General features: G+C 44.1%; 2 protein-coding genes across 2 annotated transcripts in view; both read right to left on the bottom strand.

The window, feature by feature from the left end:
- LOC132450342 (uncharacterized) overlaps window positions 1-10698 on the bottom strand; it is a 35316-nt gene extending 24618 nt beyond the window's left edge. Inside the window, exons 1-12 of the mRNA XM_060042428.1 lie at window positions 10376-10698; window positions 9040-9192; window positions 8390-8634; window positions 6238-8284; window positions 5760-6094; window positions 5527-5671; window positions 4618-4818; window positions 3981-4246; window positions 2768-2933; window positions 2172-2315; window positions 1417-1548; window positions 445-627 (exon numbers count right to left, since the gene is read on the bottom strand). Coding sequence (XP_059898411.1) covers window positions 445-627; window positions 1417-1548; window positions 2172-2315; window positions 2768-2933; window positions 3981-4246; window positions 4618-4818; window positions 5527-5671; window positions 5760-6094; window positions 6238-8284; window positions 8390-8634; window positions 9040-9192; window positions 10376-10534 — 4176 coding nt within the window. The 5' untranslated portion in view covers window positions 10535-10698. The remainder of the gene's footprint in view (window positions 1-444; window positions 628-1416; window positions 1549-2171; window positions 2316-2767; window positions 2934-3980; window positions 4247-4617; window positions 4819-5526; window positions 5672-5759; window positions 6095-6237; window positions 8285-8389; window positions 8635-9039; window positions 9193-10375) is intronic.
- A 5183-nt stretch (window positions 10699-15881) lies between these two features.
- acbd3 (acyl-Coenzyme A binding domain containing 3) lies at window positions 15882-24397 on the bottom strand. Its single transcript, XM_060042013.1, has 8 exons — window positions 24068-24397; window positions 22585-22726; window positions 21814-21954; window positions 21360-21518; window positions 20792-20966; window positions 19454-19700; window positions 18695-18988; window positions 15882-18151 (listed from the first exon to the last, which is right to left on the bottom strand). The coding sequence occupies exons 1-8, from the start codon at window positions 24342-24344 to the stop codon at window positions 17937-17939; spliced, it is 1650 nt and encodes a 549-aa protein (XP_059897996.1). The 5' UTR covers window positions 24345-24397; the 3' UTR covers window positions 15882-17936.
- Window positions 24398-26742: the final 2345 nt, after the last annotated feature.

Below are 26742 nucleotides of genomic sequence, written 5' to 3'. Positions count from 1 at the left end.
ATCGTGGCATTTCACTATCTTTCAATTCGTTTCCATCAATCCGGTTGCTGGATTCGAGGAATCTGTAATTGTGTAATTGCGTAATTGGCTTACAGCAAACACAACTTTTCCCAGTGGGAAGATTAGCTAAAACATCTCGCCCTGGGAACCAATGTTCTTGGAAAAAGTGGCGATAAAGTTTTCAAATCCAAACCGTGTAGAAAACAAACCTCCATTTACACAAAGAAGTATCTTTGTGACAAATATCTCCATAAAAAAAACAGGAAACATGGCATAACTCGCATTTATGTAACATTGTAGGACATTGAATCCTGGCTGCATTGCATCATTGGCTGCATGTCCTCCCCTCTATCTCCCAGACCCTCCTATCTATCCCACTCTATTAAAAAGCATAAAAAAGCAACAACAAAAAAAGAGGCGGAGTGTGAGGGGGCGTGTCCTGACCCGGGCCAGGAAGGCGGTGCGCTGCTCGGCCAGCTGGGCCGTGTCCTGGTAGAGCTGCAGGGGCCCGCTGAGCCGGTCCATGAGGAGGTGGCCCTGCTGGGGGCGCTCCTCTGCCAGGTCCTGGGCCTCGCTCTCCAGGACCCCCAGCCGGCTGTGCCACGCGTCCAGCTCGTCCCACACGTGCTGCAGGGGGTGGGGGGGGGTCAGACACACAGAGCACAAAGAAACACTTCCTTATGCTGATGTGGGCTTAAGGTGCGTTCACACCCAACCTGAGCAGAATATTCTACTTGTTTGAAAAGTTTGTGGTGGGTACGAGCAGCCTCGTGATTCCAGCCATTTCGTGATGCCGGCTTGACTGGCAAAAAAACCCTCTTTTTATTGAATTTGTATGTATTCGCGACGTGCATTGGTGTGAACGCAGCATTAGGGATAGGAGGAGCCCTTTCAGTGGGATTTCCTTAGCAAAAGGTCAAAATTGTACGCATCATATTGTCTTATGGGCTCTTTGTGACTTTATGTATACAAAATATGAAGACACACTGACACGCGAGGCAATGACACGCATTTAGCATGGGACCAAGGGTCTGAATTGAACCTAAGGTCACTCAAAGGTGTACTGCCTGTGTGGTTATTCCATTGTATATATATTTAAACGGGCGATTAATGTATGTTTGTTTTCATAACCTAAGTATAGGACATAGCATTTCAATAGGTAATGTTGGTTTCCTGAAACAAACAAAGGAGAGATATGGCACAGAGGTTCAGCTAATTTATTTGCTATTGAATAGTAGGGTCTACTAGAATAGACTACTGAAAGCCCCGCGATAGCATGTACTCACTTAGCGTATAAGGTTCAAACTAAGTCGTCTTTAAGTGCTTTGCAATAACATACTGTGACACATACTGTGGAAGTGTCAATAGTAGCACCCCCTTTGTTAAAGAGGGAAGCGCAAACACCCAAACACACACCTTGAGCTTGTCTTGAGCTTCGGGGAAGGAAGGACTTCTGGTGTCCAGCAGCGTCTTCAGCGCCTCCAGGGCGACGCTGACCTCCAGCGCACTGCTGCTCAGCTTATGGAACGGGTCGCTCCTCTCCAAGAGCTACGCCAGGGTTACCACACACACACACACACACACACAGACACACACACACACACACACATTAAGACACACACACACATTAAGACACACACACACACACACACACACACACACACACACACACACACACACACACACACACACACACACACACACACACACACACACACACACATTAAGACACACACACACACACACACACCTTCTTGTATAGGAAATAACAGAAGTAAAATATTACTATATCCAATAAATATAGACATGCAGCACAACATATATAGAAATAACCCAAGCGAGTCAATACTGGAAAAACTCACACAATCCTGTTCATTGAGTTTTGTTCCCGTAATAAAGAGTTCATACATGCAAAATGACTTTCTGCACCATGACAAGAGCAGAGCCTGGCTTATACAGGCTCCAGATAATCTCTCTAATGAAGGTCAACGATTCATTTTGTTGTTATTAATCATTAACATTAAATAATTGTTGTTTTGTTGTTGAAAATGTTTTAGGGCAATCAAGGTTGGAGAGAGCCCAAATGTAAGACACACATTACAATTGGTGGGAGTGGAGGGGAGGTTGGCATCTCTTTGAGTGCGGTGCAGTCGAATGGCGGGCCACCCTACCTTCTCCTCCGCTGTCCGAACGGCGTGCTGGGCTTCACCGAGCCGTCGGCCAATGTCTGCAGGCACCTCTGGGTACCTGCTGCCCAGCTCCTCACCGACCCTGCAGAGTTTAGCCCTCTGCAAAGCTAAGACCTGCCTGGCGTCCTGCCAAATGGAAAACATGGGTAGGATAGAGTTGGAGCTGTACAGACAAATATAAGTTTATGCCTAAAAACAACCATATTTGCTCGGCAGTACTTCAATTAATTCTGCCCAACGGGGGGAAAAACAGCTCTAAAAGGGAAGTTGTGTCAAGTTGGTGGTCATGTGGGGGTTTTCATGTAAAAAAAAAAAGCTTTTAAGTCATTATGGTGCACTGAACATCGAAAGGGAAAAGTAAATGAGCAACCATTACATTCTTGCCAACCAAAAAACAGCAGTCAGTTAGACTATTACCAACTAAATTTGTTTTGGCCAAAATCGAAGTGGACCAAAGTGGGGTTGCTTCTTATGCTTTCTGCATGAATGAGACCCCACTATGGCCCCCATGTTACCTAAAATGGCCGACCAGCTAAGACTAGCACCCTAAGACCCGGGACTCAGTGTAGGACAAGCACCTTTACGTGTCCCATCTCTCCCTGCTGCAGGTTGAAACAGGATTCCAGAGGGAGGAGCAATGCCTCCACCCGTTCCTCCACCTCCCGTATCTCCTCCTGGGACCGCCGCATCACCTGCTCTTCAGCGAGGGCTGCTCGCACCACCAGCATGTTTGTTTCTGTCAAGCTGTGGAGAACACCAAGGTCAAGGTCAAGGTTCAACTTTATTGTCCCCGTGGAGAAATTTGTCTTGGGCACAGTGCATCAGTGCTTTCCTAACATACGCAGAGTACAACAGAACAAAAACACAAACACAGACACAAACACAACCAGACAAACCAACATTTTAACATCGAGAACATGGAGCTTGATAGACTTAAATTGCACCTTGCTGTATATCATAGAAATCGACAGTATGGGGATAAAGTGCAAGTGTTTATTGCACTAGAACTTATGGATAGAGTGCTATGTGCTAAAGTGCTTAGTTCTAAAGTGCTATGTACTAAAGTACTATGTGCTAAAGTGCTAACCTATTTATTTCACAGTATTCTATTGCACATTGTTCGTCAGCTTAATGGAGGCTGGGACAAATGATAATTTAAGGCGGTTAGATTTGCATAGCGGCACACAGAGTCTTCTCCCTGATGGCAGGGTTTTATATTCAGGGAAGAGTGGGTGTTGGGAGTTGGAAATTATTTTCTTAGCTTTTTTCCTAACTGCCTGCTCATAGATGCTCTGTATAGGCTCATATTCTTTCCTCCCTACGATTTTCATTGCCGTTTTGTGGATGCTGGCTAGTTTGCTTTTTGGCTTAACGGTTAGGTTACAAAACCATGAGCTGATCCCATATCTAATGATGCTCTCTACAATGGCGCGGTAGAAAATCATCATGATGTGGCTGCTTACACCATACAATCTTAATCTTCGCAAAAAATATAGCCTCTGTTGCAGTCTATTGCACCAGTCGTACATGTTCTCGTCAAACACAACACCCTAGCACAGCTGGGCCATATTGGCAAAACGTAGATCCATCTAATTTTAGATCAATTACAATATTAAGAACTGGGATCAATATTATGATCCCTGATGTTACCAAGATACATATCACGATATTGTTAATTGAAATCTAGTTGATATTATTGTTGATATTTGCCAAGCTCTACTACCGAGCGTTAATACCAGGTTGGCGTATCCTCTACAGATGCACACAACACTTCCCAAAGGATTCCCTCACCTTTTCACACTCCCCTGGACCTCCTTCAGTGGTTGGCCCAAGGGCCCGGCGCAGCCGGGGTCCTGTGGCCCAGAAAGGCTGAGGGCGTGCTGCAGACGGTGCTCCAGGGAGGTGAAGGACCGCTGCCCCTGCTCCAAGCCAGCCGGGTGCATCTTTGCCGGGGATAATGACTCGTTGGCGTCCGGCTGAGCGCCGGGGGCCCCGGTGGAGGAGGGATCAGGAAGCTCTGCCTGATGCCTCGCCAAGGAGCTACAGCGTTGCTCCATCTGGGGCAGAGGGGTCAAAGAGATGTTTGTGATTTGACTTGTTCATAGTGATTTCCTTCATGGTGCCCTCTCAAGAAAAAATATTTGATCTTGTTTATGTTCAGGATAGCATAGGAAAGCAACCGTAACCCTAGATAGAACTGGTAGTTTAATAATGACATCATCATGCTGGCACATGGTTGTAAAATATACAACATGTTCCATAATATCCAGAATTTTGGCTCTGTATGTTGACTGAATAGTGAATATCTATCAACTCTTCATGGCGGAAATAACAAATAAGTAATTTGCTTAATTCTAAGCAAATGACTTAAATAGTTTTTTTTGCCTCAGAATGTACAGTAACTCTTGAAAACAAGTATAAAGCTCACGCTGGTGTTGATGTCCCCCCACTCGGCTCTCCTCTGCTCCGAGTGGGCCAGCAGGAGGCCCACCCCCCGACACAGCAGTGCCCAGTGTCTCCAGAGGGCGCTCAGCTCCCCCTCCTTGCCCGCCCTGCAGCCCTGCATGGGACAGCCGGCCCGCAGGTCCTCTAGCTGCCCAGCCAGGCTGTGCAGCTCCCCCATCAGGGACTGCTCACACAGATACACAAGGCAAGAGTCAGTTAGTGTTTTGTGTGGCTGACTTGATTACCTAAATAATAATACTATTAAATATAACTACAGTTTAAAGGGATGATCGCGAAGATTTCCGTTTTATTCTCTTTGGCGACACCTACGGCGGTAAGCGATTATTACAGGAGTATATTTGTCCAACTTTCCAAAGATCTAAACAGTGTGACATTAGTCAGTTTGCAGTTGTTTAACTGGCCGGGTCAGCAGAGACCGGAAATAACAGTCCGCTGCTATACACACAAGTTATTTAAAGTGCACGTCTGTTGCGTTAGCTACACCTACCCTCTCTGGCCAAACAGCCACTGCTGCAGGATTGAAAACCTCTCCCTAACAATGTGATTTTTCCAGGGAAAGTTGCCACCGCCACCAAGTTCCGATCATTCATAATACTGTAATAATGCAACAGCATATTCTGTGGGCCATTTTGTTACCACATTTGGCTATAGATAGTTACTCAACAGACATTTATTTACATGAAATGTTTTTTATTTCTTTAAATTGCTTTACTTAGTCCATTCGATATATACATTTACCTTTACGCTCTTGCAGTCTCAACAACTAGACGTATTTCTAACTGTTGTTCTCAGCCCATAATCCTTCTTTGGACTCGAGTGACAGGAGAGGTTTTCAGTGAAACCAATGAAGTTGTCGAGAGAATCTGCCTACCTTAGCTCTGTTTTGCTGGGCATCACACTGGACGTAGGAGGTCACTCGCTCGGAGCAACACTCAGACAGACTTGCCTCAAAGCTGGACAGAAGCTGTCGTAATTGTTTGTGACACATCCAGTGACTCTGTTGTGTTCTTGCACACCTACATGGTGAAACGGATTGTCATAAAGAAAGAAACCATTTTATTTTCCAAGCGTAAAATGTAAGAAAAACAAACAGGAATGATTTACCTCTCCAGGGCCTCCAGTCTGAGCTGTGCTTGTGCCTCGAGTATGGCTCTGCCCACCAACAGGTGGCTCAGAACCCCAATATGGAGCTGCTCTGTCTTCTGGCTTGAGAGACAGGGGTGTTTGGGCACCAGTTCCACTAGATGGCTAATGTGAGCCTGCAGGACATCCTTGAGTGAGGCGAGAGCCTCCTGGGTCTCTTTTTGTTCCTCGGCACAGTCCAAAAACCCACCAGGCGCTGACAAGAAGGTAGCTTCGGCGTTGTGGAGGAAGGACAGGGCCCCCTGAGCAGCCCAGTGGTAGTCCTTAAGGGCCTCTCGAGCATGGGCCAAGTCCTCCTGTTTGATACAGGTTCAGGCATTTCATCATGTTGAAAACACGTTGTTTAAATGCTCAAATATATTGACATATTGTAAAGAAATGTATATATATATATATATATATATATATATATATATATATAAAATAAAGAGTGGCTTACCATCTTTGAATGGCAGTCATGCATACATGCATCTGTTAGGGATTTCAGTTCTTCAAGGGTCCTGAGGTTACACTTTTCTTTCCGCCCCAAAGATTCGACCACCCGCATCCAAGACTCCAGGTTTCTCAGAATAACCCAAAACCTTTGTAATGCAGCATCAATGGCCTTCTCCTCTGGGTTCACTGGTTCAACCTCCAATAGGTCCTGTTTGGTTCTTCGGACATGGTCTGTCATATTGGGAAGCTCGGTGCAGAGACGGAGATCTTCCAGAAGTTTGCCCTCTAAGTTATGGACGTTCTCCGTCACAGCGTGCTCCCAGGCCACCAGGGATTCCACCGTGTGCAGAATCCTCTGCCTCTCTGATTGGAGCTCTGAAGCGTTCAGGTTTTGAGCTATGACTTCCAATTGGTCAGCCGCTTCTTGGCACTGTGTCTTCACTAGGGGAAGTTCAACTAAAAGAGTTTGGCAAAGTCTGAATCTTTCACCCAAGCTTGCAGCTTGGGTGAATGAACACTGGATTTGACCTTCAGCAATGTGCCGGGATTTGTCCATTTCTTTCAGGAGGTGAAAATACTTTTCCTGCTCCATGGCATGGACAGTTAGAGTTTTACATCTGTCTTGAAGCTCACCAATGTCACACATCATTGAGCTTCGCTTCGCCTCGTGGCAGTGCTGAAGTTCCTGCACTTGGAACTGATGCTCCATTAGCATATGTGTCATCCGCTTAGCTGCAGAGATGGCTTCTGCCGTCAAAGGGAAGCTTTGGCCATCAAGATCTGCAGATATCTTCTTTAGGCTAGCTTGGATGCTTGCTAGTTCCTCATTAGAAGAGGTACGCTCGTGAATAAGCTCTTCTAACTCCCAGCTACTTACACGCTCATGAGCCACCAGTCCATCAAATTCCGTCCAGAGCCCTGAGAGCCTGTTAATAAGATATCTGGCCTCAGCAGGATTCAACTCTATGGCAGTTTTCCTACAGTTCTCTATCAAAATGGCTACCTTGGCCATTTGTTTTTCAATCTTGTCTGTGGCCAATTTGTGAACACCTAGCTGTCTCTTTAACTCTACCATTTCAACTTTTGAAGCATTCTCAATATGAATGCGAGGGTTTTTGGAGATGTGTTTGTCTGCTTGCCAGGTGTCAAAGCTAGTAAGCTTGTGGAATAGATCCTCCCTTTCCTGCAGGCTTTTCTCTGCATGCTCCAGGAAATGAGCTGAGCTTTCATCGAAGGCTTCATACAGATCTTCTACCATCTTTACTGAGTTCAAAACATCAGAGTTATTTTTATCAATACCAATGGCCAAATACTTCAATTGTAATTGTTTGGATAAAGTTTTGGATCGCAGTTTCCGCATTTCCCCAATTTGGATTTGGGCCTCTTCAGGGAAAAGGGGTAAAGTTTGCCCCATTGCGACTTGGTTTTCTGCGTGTTTGGCAGATGTAGCCAAATCCTCCAACAGCATGAGGTGTTCAGGTAATGGAGTCCCACCTATACCAGGTTTGAGATCCTCAAGCTGCCTCTTTGTGACATTCAGTGAGCATTGCAACTCCTGTAGAACACACCCCATCTCATCCTTCTCCTTCCGACCCAAAGAAAATTGGCATAAGGTATCTGACTGTGATTGAATATGGAGAGAATGCTGATTGTGTATTTTTATGTCGGCCTTCAGGCAGGTCAGTTGTAGAATCAGGCTGCATGGGCTGCCATGGCTTTCCTCTGAGGATTGCAGGCCAGCGCAAGTCTTCTGGAGAGTTGTTACCCTGCCATGCAGATGCTGGGCCATTTTCAAAAGATGAGACGACTGAGAGAAGGATGCGGAGGCATGCCTGAGAGCTCTTTTAAACGTGCCTTCCAGAAGTCTCCATTCTTCCTGGAGATACCCGAGTTGGGCAAGAAGAACACCTGAACTTTCAGCCTCCCTCAAATGGGGTGAAAGTTCACTACTTGAATGGAGCAGCTCCGTGATCATGTCTTTCTTCTGCTCCATCGTTTGCAAAAGAGCACTGATCTTTTCGGCTTGGACGGAGCTGCTACCTAAAGCATCTCTGAAAACAAACAACAACATACACAAAAGGGAATGAATGCACATCCAGATGAGAATACACCAACCGGACGATTCTGGCAGTAAACACAACAACAACGCTACTTACAAGCTCAGCTTCGCCATTTCCCCAGTGAGCCTCTTTAGGAACGACCTGATGTCTTCCATCTGGTTGTGATACAGGGTGACCTGTTCCAGCTGTGCTGCCTTGACCTGCACTGTGGCAGCGGCATCCAGCAGAGCCATGCTCCATTGCTCCTCCGCGGTCCCCAAGGGTTCCGGGTCTCGGCTCGTCCTGCATGCGCTCGCACGCCTCATGTCCGCCACTTGCCCCTGCACACAGCGCCTATAGTCCTGTAAGCGAGGTTCACCACCATCAGAGTAGGTAAGTACGCACAGTACTGCGACCAACCAATCAACAGGGAGCTTTGCTTTTTGTCGTTACGATCATGATTCAAATATGTGTTTGTTTGCTTTCGTACCCAATGCTGTTCGCTATCAACGTACAAACCATGTAAACATCGAACTAACTAAATATTTATTACATTATTTAGGTATTTAAGATTTTTAGGTCATTAAGAGGACTTTTATCAATTGAACAGACCGTAAATAAATCTACGGATAGGGGCCTGCCAACCAGTTCCTGAGTGGCAGGCCCCTAGGTGGACCCTCTCAAATAGATGTAAATTAACATAGAGATAATTCACGATTATCTATAGGTCACAATTCATAAATAAACATGACTGCATAATATGCAACCTTTGCCTCCTCCAGTTGTTTGAGCATGGCCGGTACATTGAGCTGGGCTGGCTGGTACCGGCATCCCAGAGCCCTGGAAATGGTCCGCGTCAAATGGATCTCTGATTCACCAGAACACGACTTCAGGCAAGTTAAATCCATGTGTGGTGCCCTCTATAAAAACATGAAAACAGAACAATAACAGTACATGAAAACAGTACTACTGTTTTCATGTAGTTTTTACTACATGAAAACAGAACAAAAACAGCAACAATAATGACAACAATAATTATGACGACAATAATATGAATTACAATAATTATGGTCAGGATGAACAAGATAATATAAGTAAGATAAGATCTGTGTCTCTAACGGTTTAATTTTACAAACTGTTTATTTTAGGACCAAAGCAATCCCCCGGGCCTTTCAATTAGCCCACAGGAAATCCCTGTACTATCCTAAAGTACATAAAAAACCTTCCTTTCCCGTGAACTTTCGGAGAATGCTCATCTTCAAACGGATCGTATCTGTTCTGCCGGGACACTGCGGCTTCTAAAGCCATTTATGGACACACTTGTAGACCGTATTTACAAGCATTATGCAAGGGAAGAAAATCAAGGCCTGATTTTGCAGACAGGATTTATAATGACATACTGTGCTGGACACAGAACACCACAGATGGTGGAGGTTTGTTTCCAAGTCCAGACACCTAAAGCATAACTTTACACTCAATCGCACATTTGTATTTACGGGGCCATTCCGTTCCCTTCAATCCGTGTGAGCCTTTTCAGACAGTCTAACAACACTTACTGATGATTGTATTGTTTCGACTCTCCCTATAAGCTGAAGAGAGAGTATAGCAAGGTAGCTGTCCAGTTGTCATGCCCCTAATAATCGACTGGGCTACAAAACAGACAAGGGTCAAAGCTCTGATTGTGAGTGAGGCAGGTCAACATAACTTTCTGGTCTTGTAGCTCTTGTTTCTTCTCTGCCAGATTCCACGATTTGATTTGTAAAACAATGCTTTCTTCTGTGGTGTTCTGAGGTCTCACTCTTGCTAAAGAGATGTGACAACTCAATGAGACCAACCTGTTTAATAACGGTTCAAAAGTAAAATTTTGCATATAAAAATACAATGTTGTGCCACTAATGACCAACTCTCTGCAAATGATCCCTCCCCATTCAAGTTACATTCTGTCTTTCACAAAGTGACGCGACTAACTTGTTACAACAGGCTGGCCCACAAAGCAACGTATTGTAATTCCCTGATGTTGAAATTTGAAACTTGAATGGTGTCTAGATCAACACATCCTAAGGAGACAGCATAACAGCATGATAGCATCAGTCCAAAACTCACGTTGATAATATGGCTCCGTTCCACCATCCCCTGGATGTCGGACAGGACGTCCTGCATGGTGAACAGGTGCACGGGGGACTCCGACGGCCCCGCTGTCCCTTCTCGCGGCGGCTCGTCCCGTCCAGAGGAACAGGGCAGGCTGCTCCGAGCAGCGTCCATCAGTCCCTGAATGATGGGAGAGAGCGTACAGTGCAACGGAGGGCCGAGTCACGTTTGGGCGCTCTGCTTTCCCATGTTGTTTGGCTGAAGATAACAACTTCCTGTTGTAGCGCACTAGTCTCGAGTCGCTGGTGTCTGACGCCCGGCTCAGCGAGTCAGGGCAGCGTTCATCAGAGGAATGTGTGCACACCCTGAGGGGAAAGGGACCAGTTTTAAAACACTCTCACGTTCTTTACGGAACCGCTGCTCTGCTGTGAATCCTGTTTTCATACACAAACAGGGGCGCTCCCTCTCGGGTTGTACACAAGTTAGGGGGCCGGGAAGCACTGATGTTGCTTCTGGGGTGTTCAAAACCTTCTGAGCCCATGAAAGCACTGCATGTGCTGTAAGTTACAGATGGACTGCCAAGATGACACATGTTGTAAGAGGTAGCTTTTCAGATATGATGCAGTTTCAGTCAATGTCAACTTTCGGTGTTTGACAAATATTCTTGAGCTACTAAAGTGTTCCCAGCTGAAATTGTAACTGGTAAAAAAAAAATATACAATGAAAAGGAAAGGTTTAAAATGTTTAGTGAGGCGGTTTGTAAATGTCAGAAAACGACAAAGTAGACTGGTAAGTGGAGCAGACTTTGTCCTGGCCAATACATAAAAAAATAAAAAAGTAGTAATGAAATGTCAGGTAATAGAAATGTTCATGCCTTTGAAATGACGAGCTTTAATACTCAAATCAATCAAATGTTTAATTTTGTTTCCTTGAGAAAACCGTACGTCCTTGGAGTGACTATGGGGGATCAGGGTCAATACCATGCTTTATAGAGGATGGGGGTATATGATAGGTGCAGTGGTCATCACTTGAATTAAACATGCATCAGGTGAGGACAGACAGGAGGGGTCCGATGTACGAAAGGTTTTAGTCCAGAAGATTCAACAACACGAGAGAGAAGAACACATAAAAGGAAGTCATAAACAGGGAGAGGTATGTACCTGTCCTGAAGTTCCCTCTTTGAGGCTGACCCTGTGTGCTGAGGAAGACCTCCCAGATGAGCTTCCAGCCCTGCAGAGCACACCATGTGAGAGTGGTGCGTGTTCGGGGCAGGGGTTTCCATCGGGGCGGTCAGACTCTGTATCGCAGTACTCAGTGATGGGTATCATGAGGTGGACGCTGTCCGGGTCAGGGTTGTGGTGGTTGGTTTGGTTCTGATTGCAGCTTTGTTCGTCTTTGGACTGTGGCTGTGGCCAGTCATGTTATCCGGTCCCTACGGCACCTGTTTAAAGCATCCCTGAATGACCTCTGTTGAGTTTAAAGGTAATTTAATGATTTTGTAACTCTTTTAAAACAGGTGACGGTCCTGAGGGAAAAAAATTGAATAATCCTGTGATAAATGTCTAATAAATGTGTGTGAGTGAGTGGGTGTGAGTGTGAGTGTGAGTGTGATTTGTGAGTGTGAGTGTGAGTGTGAGTGTGAGTGTGAGTGTGAGTGTGAGTCTATGTGTGTTTGCATGTATACAGATAGGTTGATAGGTCGATAGATCGATAGCTGAAAAATGGAACAATAAACAGACAGACCTACAGGTTTATAGATTGACTTTACAATTAACAAATTTGGACCATCTGCAGATTAATCTTCCCGTCAAGCTCTACCAATGTGTTCCAAATGCGGCCCTTTAGTGCCACCTTGTGGTCTTCCAGGGAAGAGTTTTCAGTGGAGCCTCACCGGAGCATCTGCTGAGGATTTTCCAAGGGTCAAATTATATAAATATTTGTTGGTGCACGGTTTTAAATAGAGAATATATTGATATGCTTTACTTCAAGTAAACAAGTAAAGGCTTAGGTCAATAGTAAGAAATGCATTGGGAGATATATATAACAGTATGAGGTTATATCAGCATAGTGAATTTAGGTTTTCCTGTCTCTGTTCATAAAGCGGCATGGCTTTACTGGTTCTATTAATCTTCTTGATACACTTAGCACCATTGCTTTGTTCGACCTCCAATCAGTGTCCAGATCATGCTTGCCGTGCCCTGCCCCAGAGGAGTAACAATGGCTTGTCATTCAAGTCCAGAGTTGTTTCCTTGTTTGCCATGATTCTCTCGGATTTCAAACATTTTCTTGTAGATAGGCACGTGTATGTGTACGTGTATGTGTGCGTGTGTGTGTGTGTGTGTGTGTACGTGTGTACGTGTGTACGTGTGTGTGTGTGTGTGTGTGTGTGTGTGTGTGTAAGGTGTCTCAGCAGAAGAATGTGCAGGGAGACTCCACAGAGCTAGTCGAGCAGGTTTGGCTCACTATATGTCACAGGAGTACTTATCAAATAACTTGCGTGTCAAATCATGTTGCCTGTGTCATTCATATCAATTAATAAAAAAAGTTATCACACACATTTGATATTTAACTTATACGGTCAATGGATAACATTGCATCCATTCCACACATCCACTGTTCAAACTCACGCATACACACACATGCATAAACAAACGCACACACAGAGGATTGCATACTCATTACAAATATATGCCACGGAGGAAAATGTACACATCCAATGCAGCTACAATTCTTACATACCACGTAGGATGGTCCAACAACATGAGCAACTTGAAAGGAAGTTAGTTTAATGAAATATGGAACAAAATATAGACTAGGATAATATTTGATGCGCTTGATATCTGTTGCCACATGACTGGTGTCAGATCTGCCGCTAATCCCTGATCGAGAACAGGGGCACGGGAGAAGCAGCAGCAAAAGCTTCTCACAAGCCTTCTGAATAAAGCCTTTCACATTGTTTTCTGTTTCTTGGCTTCAACTTCCTCTAAAACCCCTGTTATTATTGCAAGGATCTTAACTAGAATGCAGACGTACCTGTATCGCTCAGCACCAATGTCCAACGTGTCGGGTTGGCACCTGTTCTGCACTGGGCCGGTTTCAGGGGAGCTCCTGTGGAAACATAAATCTCTATACTTAGAGAGACTAGTGGTGGAGAACGTATGCACAGTATGCACCAGAGCCCTACGGTCTATGGTACCGGGCTTCACCTCCTTGTGCCCCCTGCACACAGGAGGCTCCAACCCAGGGCTGCAGGTCAGGCATGCAACGTCCATGGCTTGTGTCAACGATGGACCCTGGACCCTGGGAGGAATCAGTCAATGAGGTCGGTCAGTGAATCTATTCATAGGACCAGCGTGCAACAACGAGGAGAGACCCAGGCCTTGGACCGCATCAGGCTTTGGAAACAGGAAAGAAGAGGAGTTTGTTTGTTTTACTGGGTGATATGTTATCCATGGTTCCTGCATCCTATCTATTATTTTGGTATTTTGTACTATTTGCAACTACTTCATTCTAATTGAATGCATGCAATTTTTATTTAGTTATTGTAAAGCACTTTGAAAGCTGATTTTAAAAGAGGCTGTAATATTAAAGTTCTTATAACACCTGTTACATTGGTGTTAGAAACAAACAAAAAAGATGGCTGCAATCCATGTGTTCTGAGGGGATAATGCTATATCTGTTATGTGATGCGTAACCCAATTTGAGCATGATTCGCGTGACATGCCAGACCCACTTCTTTGACTGATTGTGACTGACATTTGACTGTGCTTGTCTGAGGTGTGAGCGGGCATGAGGTTTTCCGGCTTGAGGTCTGCCTAATGGTCTCAAGCTAAAATAATGCTGTGGCCATCTGAGGGTCAAAGAAAAATAGGAACAATATTGTCATTATTATGATCAAATGGCACCTTAAATCAACATTTGAGTTATACAATCCTTAAGTTGCACATGAGATATCAACATTGTCTATATTGATCTACAACAGACCTGTTATTGCATTACCTGCAAATGCAGAGTAGTCTCAGAGATTGATGTGAAGAACCTCGAACTCCAGACAGATCTGTTCCCCATACAGGAACCAGCCGTAACCGATTACATTCCCATCTGTCCCACATCAAAGATATGGAGCGCCTGAAGCATAACCATCTGCAATGTTGCACATTAGGGAGACATTTAAAATTATTAGAAGCACATTCAATTGTTAATAGTAGGACTACTTCACAATATTTGAGAGTTGTCTCCACCCACCTAGGGTTCATGAGCAAGCGTGTGTGCGTGTGTGGACAGGAGTGTATCCTTTTTATACCCATACTTTACCTTTTGCACAATAAGCACACCTTTTTAAAGACGCTAGCCACGCAAAACCAATACTAAACATTCAATCGTATAATTATGTGAAACAAATTCTCACTTTTAAGAACAAAATCATTTCTGATGTTAAATTCCTATGTTATATTCCTATGTTAAACATATATACGATATAGTAGGAAAAATAAAAAATACACGTGATTAACTTCATAAATAGCTTAAATAGATAACAACGTTACATCTCTCGACTGCTTCAGAGGCAAAGTGTGTGTAGTGATTTATGCTTTGCATCCATACTCACCGTCCATACTCATACTTACTGCACACTTGACATGCTCGACACTTTGCCATACTACACTAACGGCATACTCTACATTGAGCAAGGTAGTACTTTTTTTTAATCAATACTCTTGCAATGCCAACTCTTCGTCTTTATACAACAGTATAGCGCTCAGCTAACACCTGGTGGTCGAGATATAATGTTTTTGGTTGATAGTCAAGTGCGTCCCATTTAAATCCCCCGCCCACGATCCTTCTGCTCTCCAAGCGGCTTCCCTGCTACTTATGTCATTACGCAATACCAAGAGCTCGGGCGAAGTGGACCAAACTAAATATGCAACCGCAGCCAAGACACCACAAATGTATTATTGTATTATTATACAGGGACAAAAGATGTAAATTAGCCTTATGGCTATAATCTCTTAATTATATATTATGCATTGTCCCTGTCAAATAAACGTAAAAAACTATGCATTCGTGCAGCCAATGAGAGCTTGTGTTACAACAACTCTGCTTTTACTTCAGTGACACTTTTGAGCTCCAAATAAAAGGGTTGTGGTGGGAGAATGACGCAAAGGAAAAGCAATAAGAAAATGAATAGGGAACAGAACTAGCGAAAGGGAAGTTCTGGAAGAGGGGTCAATATTAATGAACTCATCTGAGATGACACATCCAGCTCCAGACAAAATCTAAATCCAAAAGGTGTGGTTCCTGAGAAGTGTATTCAGTAATGAAGTATGTTAAACACCAACATTATACCATTAAATATCCTTAATCCTCCTTTTGAATTGAAAATGCACATTAAAACAAAAGCAGTCTGCTGGAATGCATCGAAGATCCAGATTGATGTCAAGACGAATGGAAACCATTGACTACTTTGTGTCATGTTTAAGGAAAATAGGAGAAAATCGATTGAAGAAACATTCAACCAATATGGAGCAGAGATGAACATAGGTTTAATCAAGATTAAATATATGCCCAAAAAGATCTTACAACTCATAAGGGATCAACAAACACAAAGAAAACCCCCAAGAGTTTTTTCTGACACGTGCCGTCTCTAGACTTTTACACTTTCCAAGAGTTTTGGACTTTCATTTGGGGTAAAAAAAAAAAAAGTACATACATCTCACCCTCAATACTTTAGTGCATCGATTCCTCACACCCACAACCCATTTTCCACATCTTAAAAACCCCACACATAAATCCATTTATAGAATTATTTACATACAAAGGCTTAGATTAACATCTCCACTCAACAAACATTTGCTGAGTGGCACATACTTCAAAATAAGTGAACATGAGAAAAACCATGGGTACTTCGTGATCTTTTGCGAAAGCGTCGGGAAGCGATATTCGGAAACAGAAATTAATATTTGTACTTGTTGTTGAGGGTGAGGGGCAAGACTTTTTGCCTTCCATTCATTCACGTGGACCGGTTGGCCAGCGAACTTGGCAAGGCAACAAGGGGAGCAAGTCTTTTGGTTATGGGTTAAATGCATGGAAGTCCATCCCTGTGTCGGTGAAACCTGTTTAGTTTTACCTTAAAAAAAACAAATAATGCCATCTGTAGGGTTACAGAGAGCAGAGCAGATAACAACCCTATGATGAAGTAGCACACACACACACACACACACACACACACACACACACACACACACACACACACACACACACACACACACACACACACACACACACACACACCAAGAGGTGGTATGATTTTGGAGGTGTGATACACAAAGCCTGCAAAACCTGTGGTGTGAAATCAAGGAGATGATACATGGTAGCAACGAATCCCCAATCTGGGATGATAAACAATTGACCATCATACAAGGAGACGTATACATATCATTAGAGTTGCAATCTTGACTACTTCACAGTAACCACTTAGATAACGACTGCAGAGTATGAACACTGGCTACTTTCTTGTATGGCTAAAACATTTTTTGAAGCTTTTCTTTACACCAGTTAGAAAAAGAAAAAATAATCAGAGTTGAATTGACGCACCTTAGAAGCATTCAGGTGACAAGATTAACGAACATTGTATCACAAAAAGAAATCCAAAGAAATCACAACTATTTCAAAAACAAAACAAACAAAAATAAATATTAATTCAATGTTTTGTTAGACACAATCCTCCCTCTTTAATATATATCTTAGATATATAGATAGAAGTAACTCACTTGGCAACAGTATGACTTTATGGAGAGATGAATACCTTTCCAATATTCCAGTTGGTGCATACGTACTCCTGGCTCCCTCCGTTGGTAGGCTGGGGAATATTTAAACCTTAAAACCCTTTTTTGTCCAATCCTATGAGCTGACAATCCAAAATAGTTTTGTTTGATTCCTGATCATGACCCAAGAGCCACCTTAACCATGTTCCAACGAGAAGATGCTTCTTCCATTTGAGAAGTAAAGTAATAATAAATCCATTTGACCTGAATAGGTGCAAACTGAAAACAAAAAAAAGAAAGAGGACAAATACATTTTCACAACTAGATAAGGAAGTGACCGAATGGGAGGTTGGGGTGTGTGTGCATGTGTGTATCTAAATATGACCCTTAATATGGCCGAAGAGACCACCCCTCTATGGGACAATGTTGTAACAATGTTCTGTAGTGAACCTGTGCCGTTATTATTGTTGGTGGTTGTGTTGAACTATTGCCGACCAATTGGAAATGGTAGCGTCCAATAGGAAATTGTCTCTGATCTGGGGGGAGAGCGCTGGTCAGTTGGATTGTAGAGCAAGGGCAGCACAGAAGAGGAAAACCCTTTCTCCTTCAAGGGCTCAGCTGGAGCCTCACGTTGGTGCGTCCTGGGACACGCGCATACACGACACACAGATGACATCGACCTTCTTACATCGGCTCCAGACAGGTACACTTGTGGCATGTCAAAGACAATGCGTTCCACACACACACACACACACACACACACACACACCTCTTCCCCCCCCCCCCCCCCCCCCCCATTGTGTCTCTTCTCAGGCTTATCTGGTGTAGTAGACTCTGTAGTAGACACTCTTGGAGCGCCACAGGGAATAGGAGTTGTCGAACTTGAGCAGGTAGACGCCGCGGCCCGGGTACTGGTGGCTCCCGGCATACACCTCCTCGTGGCAGTCCCGCCGGTACACCGGCACTATCTCGTCCGTCTGGGGCTTCCCCGCCTCCTTCTTGGCCTTCTCCTCCTCACCAGAGGGCTCACCTGGAGGGGGACGGTAGAGGGGTTGGTGGGGTCAAATAGGTAGCACAACAGACGGTTCGCTAGCATTAGCGATACATGCTAACGTCACAATCAATTTTCTATGTCGGATGAATAATAGTAAAAGGTGCGATATTATACTACTAGGTGTGAGTGTGATGTGCCGTTACAAGCCGTTTAGAAACTCAGCCTCTTCTGACATCACAAGTGGGGGCGTGTCCACCTAGATGTATGACTGATAGATGAGCAACGTTTGCTACTGTCCACTGGCAGCAGGACACTGATCTATCCAGCGTACATCTACGTGGACGGCTTGTAACAGCTAATCACACACACCTGGTGGTATAATATGTCAGCTTTAATATTAGCTAAATGTGAAAAATACAACTACAAAGAAATTTGATCACAACCTAAATGATGAAACCAAAAATGGCAACGTGTAGAACAGGATATAATCCGAAGAACCAGAACCAGAGCTACGGCAAGCCATCCAAAAAACACAGTTTGCTCCATCCTCAACACAGCCTTCGTCATCGCCAGTCCCACCTTCCTCATCGTCGTCCTCGTCGCTCGACTCCGACACGTGCACGCTGACCGAGGCGGACGCGGCGTCCGTCCACTCGAAGAACACCCCGAAGCCGATGTCGTAGTAGTCGGTGGCGAACTCCCAGAAGAGGTAGGAGCCCTCCTCGTGCGTGGGCACGCGCACCGTCACCACCTCGCCGCGGCCCACCGTGATCACGCTGTCCGCGTCCTGCCGGATCTTCTCCTTGAAGTCCTTGATCTGCGGCCGCGTCCACATGGACGGCGCCGCGATCACCGGCGCCGAGTCGGCGATCACTGTCGCGCGACACAACGACAACACTGTTAGACACAAACCTACAGACGACTTTTGTGACACTTGCATTTTATCAGCAGCCCGTGAATAAATCAAAGCTTGAGGATTCATTGACAATGGAAATGCGTTGAGACGATTGTCAGCATTTCGTCTGTAGGAGGTGCGGGAAGGCCGGAGCCCTTCCCTAATGAGTTAACTGGTTAACTATCACCGGTTTCCAGTAATCTAAACCCTGAACTCAAGTTCTCCACAAGACATGTCCTTTATCCCAACCGGGAACTCTAAGGATAGAGTTGCATGTGTGCAACAAGGCTTTGGTTTGTTTTGGGTAGTTCCATGCGGTCACTGTTCACCTAAGACCAGCTGAGCTCATTGAGCCATCCTTTTCCCCCAGGCTTGGGGCACAACAATGTCTCTCTGTGCACCTCTTTGTGTCCGTGTCGATGTGTCCGTGTGAGTCTACGCACCTAGTAAGGGTCCGTTCTCCGAGAGCTCCTCCGCTGCCTCGGCCTCGGGCTCCCGCTCCATGCTCTCCGAGTACGAGTCCGACTGGCCTCCGTTCACCATGGGGCCCTCGTCACCACTAGAGGGCAGCGTGGCGCAAAGAGGCGAGGCCGCACTGATCAGAGCGTGATCCCCGCCGCCTCCGCCACAGCTGTTGGCGTCCAGGGTGGCCTGCACCACACCGTCCTCCGCATGCTTCTGTAGGGCCGCCTGGGGAGGGGGAGGGCGAGATTCGTTAAAACCTCTCCCCAAAACACAGCGGTTTACGGTTAAACGCGCTGAACTAGTGGTATAATCCAGAGAGCACATCTTATGAAGTCTTCCTCATGTGAGCTGCATTTATCCGTTCTGCTAAAGGGTGGAAGCAGTGATCTGCACTTCATTTCCCAGCCCCCCATTCTTGTTTTATAAACAATAGACCCCTTAGGAAATCCAGTTTAAGAGAAGGGTTTGTGGCATATTTGGATAAAAGACTTAAGATAAAAGACCTACATGAAGTTGCTATTCATAGCTTTTTGATAAAAGGCTAGGCCTAAACACTGAAAGGAAATAATGTAATCATTATTATTTCTGACAACCGGCAGCTTCAGGCGGGCTGATTTTGACAAGCTGTTACAGTGGGAGATAGTGACGTAGCCAGCCAGCCAGCCAGCCAGCCAGCCTTAGGACAGCAATGGCATCGTATTTCAATGCTTTTAATAATATTCTGCATGTAGGCTATGCAGATACAGTTTGTACATTATCTCCTTTCAAAATCAACCTGTACTACCTAACTCGTGTTCATCAATATTTATATAGCCCAAAGCTTTGCACACATATCGTCCATTCATAAAGGACAGGACATATAGGTGAGGTGCACATCCCACTGATTGGATGATGTCAAATCACATGATATGATATATCCTCAAATGACAACAGCGTTCATTTAGCACAACCCAAGATCAGTTTCAGTTAATTTAATTAAACAACGGGTAAACAATTTTTATAAAACATTAACAAAGTGTTCTGGCTGCAATGCTAATGCAAAGCTTTACTGTTTTACATGTGTTTTTCATCCTGGGTCGTCTGATATGTCTATATATTCATTGAAGTGCACACACAGCTTGTGTGATGATGCAATTATTTGTCAGGAGGATTTGCATTTCATCATTCTTGGGTGATAATTCTCACTTTCTCTGTACCGTTTGCTCATTGCATTGCTTAGGCTGGAATAGGGTATTCATTTATCATTTTACTTTGCGACCGTCCGTCCGTCTCTTCCCCCCCCCCCCCCCCCCCCCCTTAGCCGCAGTGACCCCTACCTGCTGCTGGGCCAGCTGGACCTGGTAGAGCTGCTGCATGTACTGCTGGTAGTGCTGCTCCTGGAGCTGCCGGATGAGTCCCAGCTGCTGCTCGGCGCTGCTGGGGTACTGCTGCGCCGCGTACTGCTGGAACTGCACCGCCGTCTGGGCGTTCAGCGCCGCCATGATCTGCTGCCTGGTCGGTTCGACAAACAACGGCAGCCATGTTACCTTCTCAAAGAAGGATAAGCCTTTTGTGGGTTGACCTCAAACCCCTTCGATTTTGTTCCTTTATGTTAGAAGCCGTGATTGAATTACCATTTTTACCTGGCCAGATTTGAATACAAATAAACATCTTTCACACAGAAATACTATGGTCAGGTCATGTCCATCATACACGGGGCTCCTTCCCCGTGAATGATGAATTATGAAGCAGCCTGGCAGAACAAGAGAGGGGAACAAGAGACCCTGCGCACGGAACCTCAAGAGAAGCCACTACAGGCAGTTTCCCTACCCACACAAATCAATAACGCATCGATCAGCCTTAAAACACCTCAGACATAGCCACAGTACATGCACACACACGTACTTCTGCTGCTCGATGCGTAGCCTCTCCTCCTCCGCCTGTCTTCGCTCCTCCTCCTCCCTCCGCAGCCTCTCCTCCTCCTCGCGTTGCCGCCGCTCCTCCTCCTGCCTCTGTCGCTCCCTCTCTTCCTCCTCCAGCCTGAGACGCTCCTCCTCCTCTCTCCTGCAGGGAGAACAGGGAGGTGGACATGTTTAATGCAGGGGGAAAAATATCAAAAGGACTTCTCTGCACACTGATGACTGTACCTTTGCTATTATTCTGAGATTGTTTGATTGTATACTGCTTTATTCTGCCGCAATATCCCATGTTGAAGACAACACCTCATAATGTTAGGTATACTGTATTGGAAAGAAACCTTTAAGGATAATGTATGCGCCCTTATTATAACTAATTTCAAAAGACACAACTGTGCCTGACGTTTTGACCGTGTTTGATCCAGATCTGACTTGTGTAGTACCGTTTCCTCTCCTGCTCCTCCTTCTCGATCTTGTGCGAGGTGACGTAGGGCGCGAACAGGGTGCAGCACTTGTTGAGCAGCTTGACGAACCCCACCATGGCCTCCTCCTTCTCCATGCTGCCCAGAGCGGCCCACTCCCTCCTGGGAACAGAGGGAGGGACAGGGAGGAGAAGGGAGAGAGAAGCACAGATGAGGTGAGATAATATTGTGTAGGCCAAAATATAAAAACCTTATGGCATTAAATCTTCAAGGTAGAATGTTTACTTCTTAAAATGAGCATTTCAACATCGAATTGTGAAAATGTATTGAGGATTATATAAGACATGCGTCATCAATTCACAATTTATCTATTATAAATGTTCTTCTCCCTATTCTTATAAAATTCCCTTTAGGATGATACGGTATTATCGTACCTTGGCTGTCATGTTTATTATTAAAAAAAAAATACAATATACAGCAAAATAATGACTTGTGTGAGGGGGGTCCTCCACACGGGTCAGCAAGAGGTGATATATAGAGGAAGGAGACAGAGAGAGCAACAGACAAAAGTGCTATGCTCAACACTCTTTTTCCTGTTTACTGTAACGGATGGGAACGCATGCCAGAGTTAAGACCACACACACACACACACACACACACACACACACACACACACACACACACACACACACACACACACACACACACACACACACACACACACACACACACACACACACACACACACACACACACACACACACACACACACACACACACGGCTGGTGTTACCTGCGGTCGTTGCCCAGCACATCAAAGAAGCCCACCTCGGGGGAGGCGTCTGAGTTGTAAGGGCCCAGTAACACCTGCTTGTGTAGAGCCACGAGTCGTAGCTTCTCCTCGTACGTGGGGTGGAAGGCCTTGCCGTCTTTATCTGTGGACACAGGAAACGGCAACATTCTAACTGGTTGGCTTTTGTCTTTTCGGCCTGACTCTGTCATTCATCTGGACTGTATGTATTCCATATAGTTCTGTCCAGCTGTTCAAGGCAAGGTAAGATGTAGGTGTGCTTCTATCCCATTTTGTAACAGCGTTAAAAATCTAAATATAAAAGATTATTAGCATGAGTAGGGTTAATACTTATACTATACCAAGAACATTTCTGGAAATCTGCTCTTTTCCTCAAAAATAAAATACAAACACCTAGCAACTGTTCATTCCTACAAAATAAAAAACATGATTAATTGGATTTGAATGAAGGTGAAAGGCCTCTCTTAAACTTGCGCAATGTGGCCTAGCCTAATATGGACACAATACACCGCTTTCTATTGAACAGGGCGGTATACCAGGCCCAGAACCTGTTTGCACAGTAGTCCTCAACTGGCCTTAGATTTCCTAATTAAATCAACACTTACAACTGTGGCTGACATTCATGGAAATCTAAATTGCAGAAGGTTATCTTCAAACTGTTGCTGTGGCACTGTCCTCTAATTGAGACAGAACAAGACTTACAGGCTCATTGACATTCCAGCATGCATCTAGTCAATATGCATGTTTACAGCAATATGATTGTGAAAGCAGTTAATGGATTAGATGGATTAGTAAATGTACTACAGGTCAGGATGAATTAGGCTCTAAAATGTAGGAACTGTGATGGGTCAGGCAAAGACTTAATTGTCTCACAAATGATCTTGTGTTATCTTTTCGGTCACCCCTGACTGCATACATCCAGCTGCCAATATGTAAACCTATCCAATAAGAGCAGAAGAGGGCATGAATGACTAAAGAAGGGTGTGTTTGTTGAGTTCGAAAAACAAATTTGTGGTTCAAGATAACTCCATGAATGATACGTGGCTATTTAACTTCCTACATCAAGTAGTCACGTGATTTACTGACCCAAGGCGTAAAAGGTAATCCGGAAAAGTGCGTATGTTTTATGACAAGGTTCATAAACGCTTAGCTACAACATGCTAAAACACAATTTAAGTAAGCACACTTTCGATGACCACGTTACGGGTGTTTTCCCTGATTGGACATATGTTGTGACATTTGCAAGCAGCTTCTTACTGTTCGCAGTGGGCTTGGCTTGTACTCGGCTAATAGTGCGGTTTGCATGACAACGGCAGCTAAGCGGTGACAGCGCTGATCTCCACCTCAGACAGGGAGTGTAGAAGCAGGGCCCAGACTCATGGTTCTCCCCTCGCTAACAACAAGCACAACGGTAGCCAACATTACCTTGCATTAAGAATATAACATGACATTAAGCAACAAATACCTTTAAAGAATTTCAAGGCCATTCCGTAAAGCTCCAGTAAATCAAACCCCCATTTCTTCTCCATGGTATATTTGTCTGTCGCGCCGTCTTCCCCATCCTCGGCTTCGGCAGAACCAGGCTCCGCCGCCTCGGGCCCGGTAGGAACGGAATCCGATTCCCCGACCCTTCCCGGTTCACTTTCGGAGTCGGGGCTAAGTGTAAGGCCGTCGATGGAGACTTCGAGCCGGCTAGAATTGCCATTGTTGAGGTCGCCGCTCTGAACCTCTGTCGCCATCATGCAGAATGTCAGCCTAAGCGGCCACGTACTTACTTCCGTTATAATTCAGCGGAAGTTCCGGTGTATTTTTTTGGTCACAGGAGTAAATAATGACGTACAACATGGCGTATCGGGTTAGGCGCAAATAACGTCATGGACGGCATTTAAAAAATATAAATATCTTTTAAATGTTAAAAAATAAAAAAAGATATATGCATACTAGCATGGTTGGAAATTATGGAAAATGCATCGCAAAAACCGCACGCCGAGGAGCAGGAAATGTGTCAGCAAAGGGCATGGGCATGGCACATACTCGCAGACGACCAGCAGCGTCCCCCTGGAGGGACGATAAAGAGGCTAGAAATAATATAATCTTGGGCTAATATACACTAACGTCTCATAGGGCTGAGATTATTATTTACATTCTAAATCATTCGCCCTGTTGGGTTTAATTATTCATCCAAATTGTAACATAAACCACAAATTTATAACAAAATGATAATATTTGAGAACTGAAACCTTTCTGAATTTTCCTAAACAAAAAGATGAGTTAACTTCATATTTTTTTATATCAGCCCGATTCATGATATAACACAAATGTTTACATCATCTTGTAAATTTCAGCAAAATAGCCCATGTATCTGCGTGTCTATTGGCTGAAGCCCTTTGTATTTTAGGTTTTAAAAGGTGTTAATGTGCATGTGTTTGTCTAGACATGCATTGGCAGCGCTCGTGTGCTTTAAAAGGACCAATAATGTCCAGATGCTTTCCTGTCCTTGATGATCATATGTGCGGAATCTAAAATGTCGTTGGCCAATCTGGGATTTAAACAACCGTGGGATTTAATCTAATTTGAAATGAGATCTAATTACCATGTCGAACACACAAATTGACAACAACTGTAAAAAAAATATATAGGCAAGGCAAGGCAAGGCAACTTTATTTATATAGCACTTTTCATACACAAGGCAGACTCAAAGTGCTTCACATATAAACATTGTCATACAATAAAATAAAATAATAGATAAGTAAAAGAAAACATATGCAAAGAAATGCGTAAAATAGAATATTTAGAAAATATATTAGAAAATAAAAAATAAATAAAAATAAATAAAGGCAAAGTTAAAAAAGCTTTTTAGAAAGTGCAATGTATTTAAGATTTAGCAGAAAGCTAAAGCAAACATAAAAGTCTTCAGTCTTGTTTTAAAGGTGCTCAGAGTTGGGGCAAGTCTTAAATCCTCAGGGAGTTTATTCCAGCTATTTGTTGCATAGTAACTAAATCCTGCTTTTCCATGTTTCGTGTTTACTCTGGGGATAATTAACAGATTGGTCTCAGAGGATCTTGGTCTACTATATAAATGGAGAATACTATTAAATACCGTCATCGTAACTTCACTGCTGCAGTCAATCTTTACAGCGATGTAGGATTCCTAGCCAAAGAGGCAACTGTCTCATATTCAGTTTAAATAAAAAGGTGTTTTCATTAATAGTTTGAACTAATGAACTTTTGTGGTTGCGATTATTTCCTAATTTTTGTGCAACTGCATTAATCGGGGTGTCTGTTCTTGATCCTCAATCACCTCTAATCAATAAGTGCCCACTTCTCAGTCCTTTTGAACTGAGCTTTGTGTATTCAGATGGACTTTGTAGGCAAAGAGGTGTAGCATGCCCGATTTCCTTTCGTTAAAGTGCATAGGTTAGGGGCCTACATCAGTAGACTTTAAAGTTCAAAGGTTCATTAAAAACGACATCCTATAAACCATAGGCCTACCTAATCCAAGATAAATCAACTTTATTCATATATCTATTTTTATATACAGTGCTTCGCATAAAACGTCATGCAATAAAATGAAATAATAAAATAAAATAGCTAAGTAAAATAAAAATGCATTGTAGAAAGTTTAAGATCAACAAGATTAAGCAAAAAGCTAAAGCAAACTAAAACAAAAATAAAAGTCTTCAATCTTGTTTTAAAGGTGGTCAGAGTTGGGGCAAGTCGTAAATCCTCAGGGAGTTTATTCCAGCTATTTGTTGCGTAGTAACTAAATCCTGCATTCCCATCCTGTTTGGTGTTTACTCTGGGGATAATTAACAGATTGGTCCCAGAAGATCTTAGCGGTCTAGAAGGTAGTGGAAGTATATCAGTTATACACTTTGGCTCTAAACAACGTAGGGGTTATAGGTAAGCAGCATGATTTTTAAATAATTTCTCTGACAGGGAGCCAATGTAAATATTTAAGAATTGGTGTAATGTGTTCAAATTTCTGGTCTTTGTTAGAACTCCAGGAGCAGCGTTCTGAACAAGCTGTTGTTGCCTTAGAGGTTCTTTTTAAAGACCTGTCGGGAGACCATTGCAGCAATCAAGCTTACTAGTGATAAAGGCATTGTACATCTTGAGTGGACATCCAGTGGAAAAGAA

This window comes from Gadus macrocephalus, chromosome 21 (genome assembly GCF_031168955.1).
Source record: "Gadus macrocephalus chromosome 21, ASM3116895v1".
In the NCBI taxonomy this organism is placed as follows: domain Eukaryota; kingdom Metazoa; phylum Chordata; class Actinopteri; order Gadiformes; family Gadidae; genus Gadus; species Gadus macrocephalus.
This window is presented reverse-complemented; position numbering and strand designations above follow the sequence as displayed.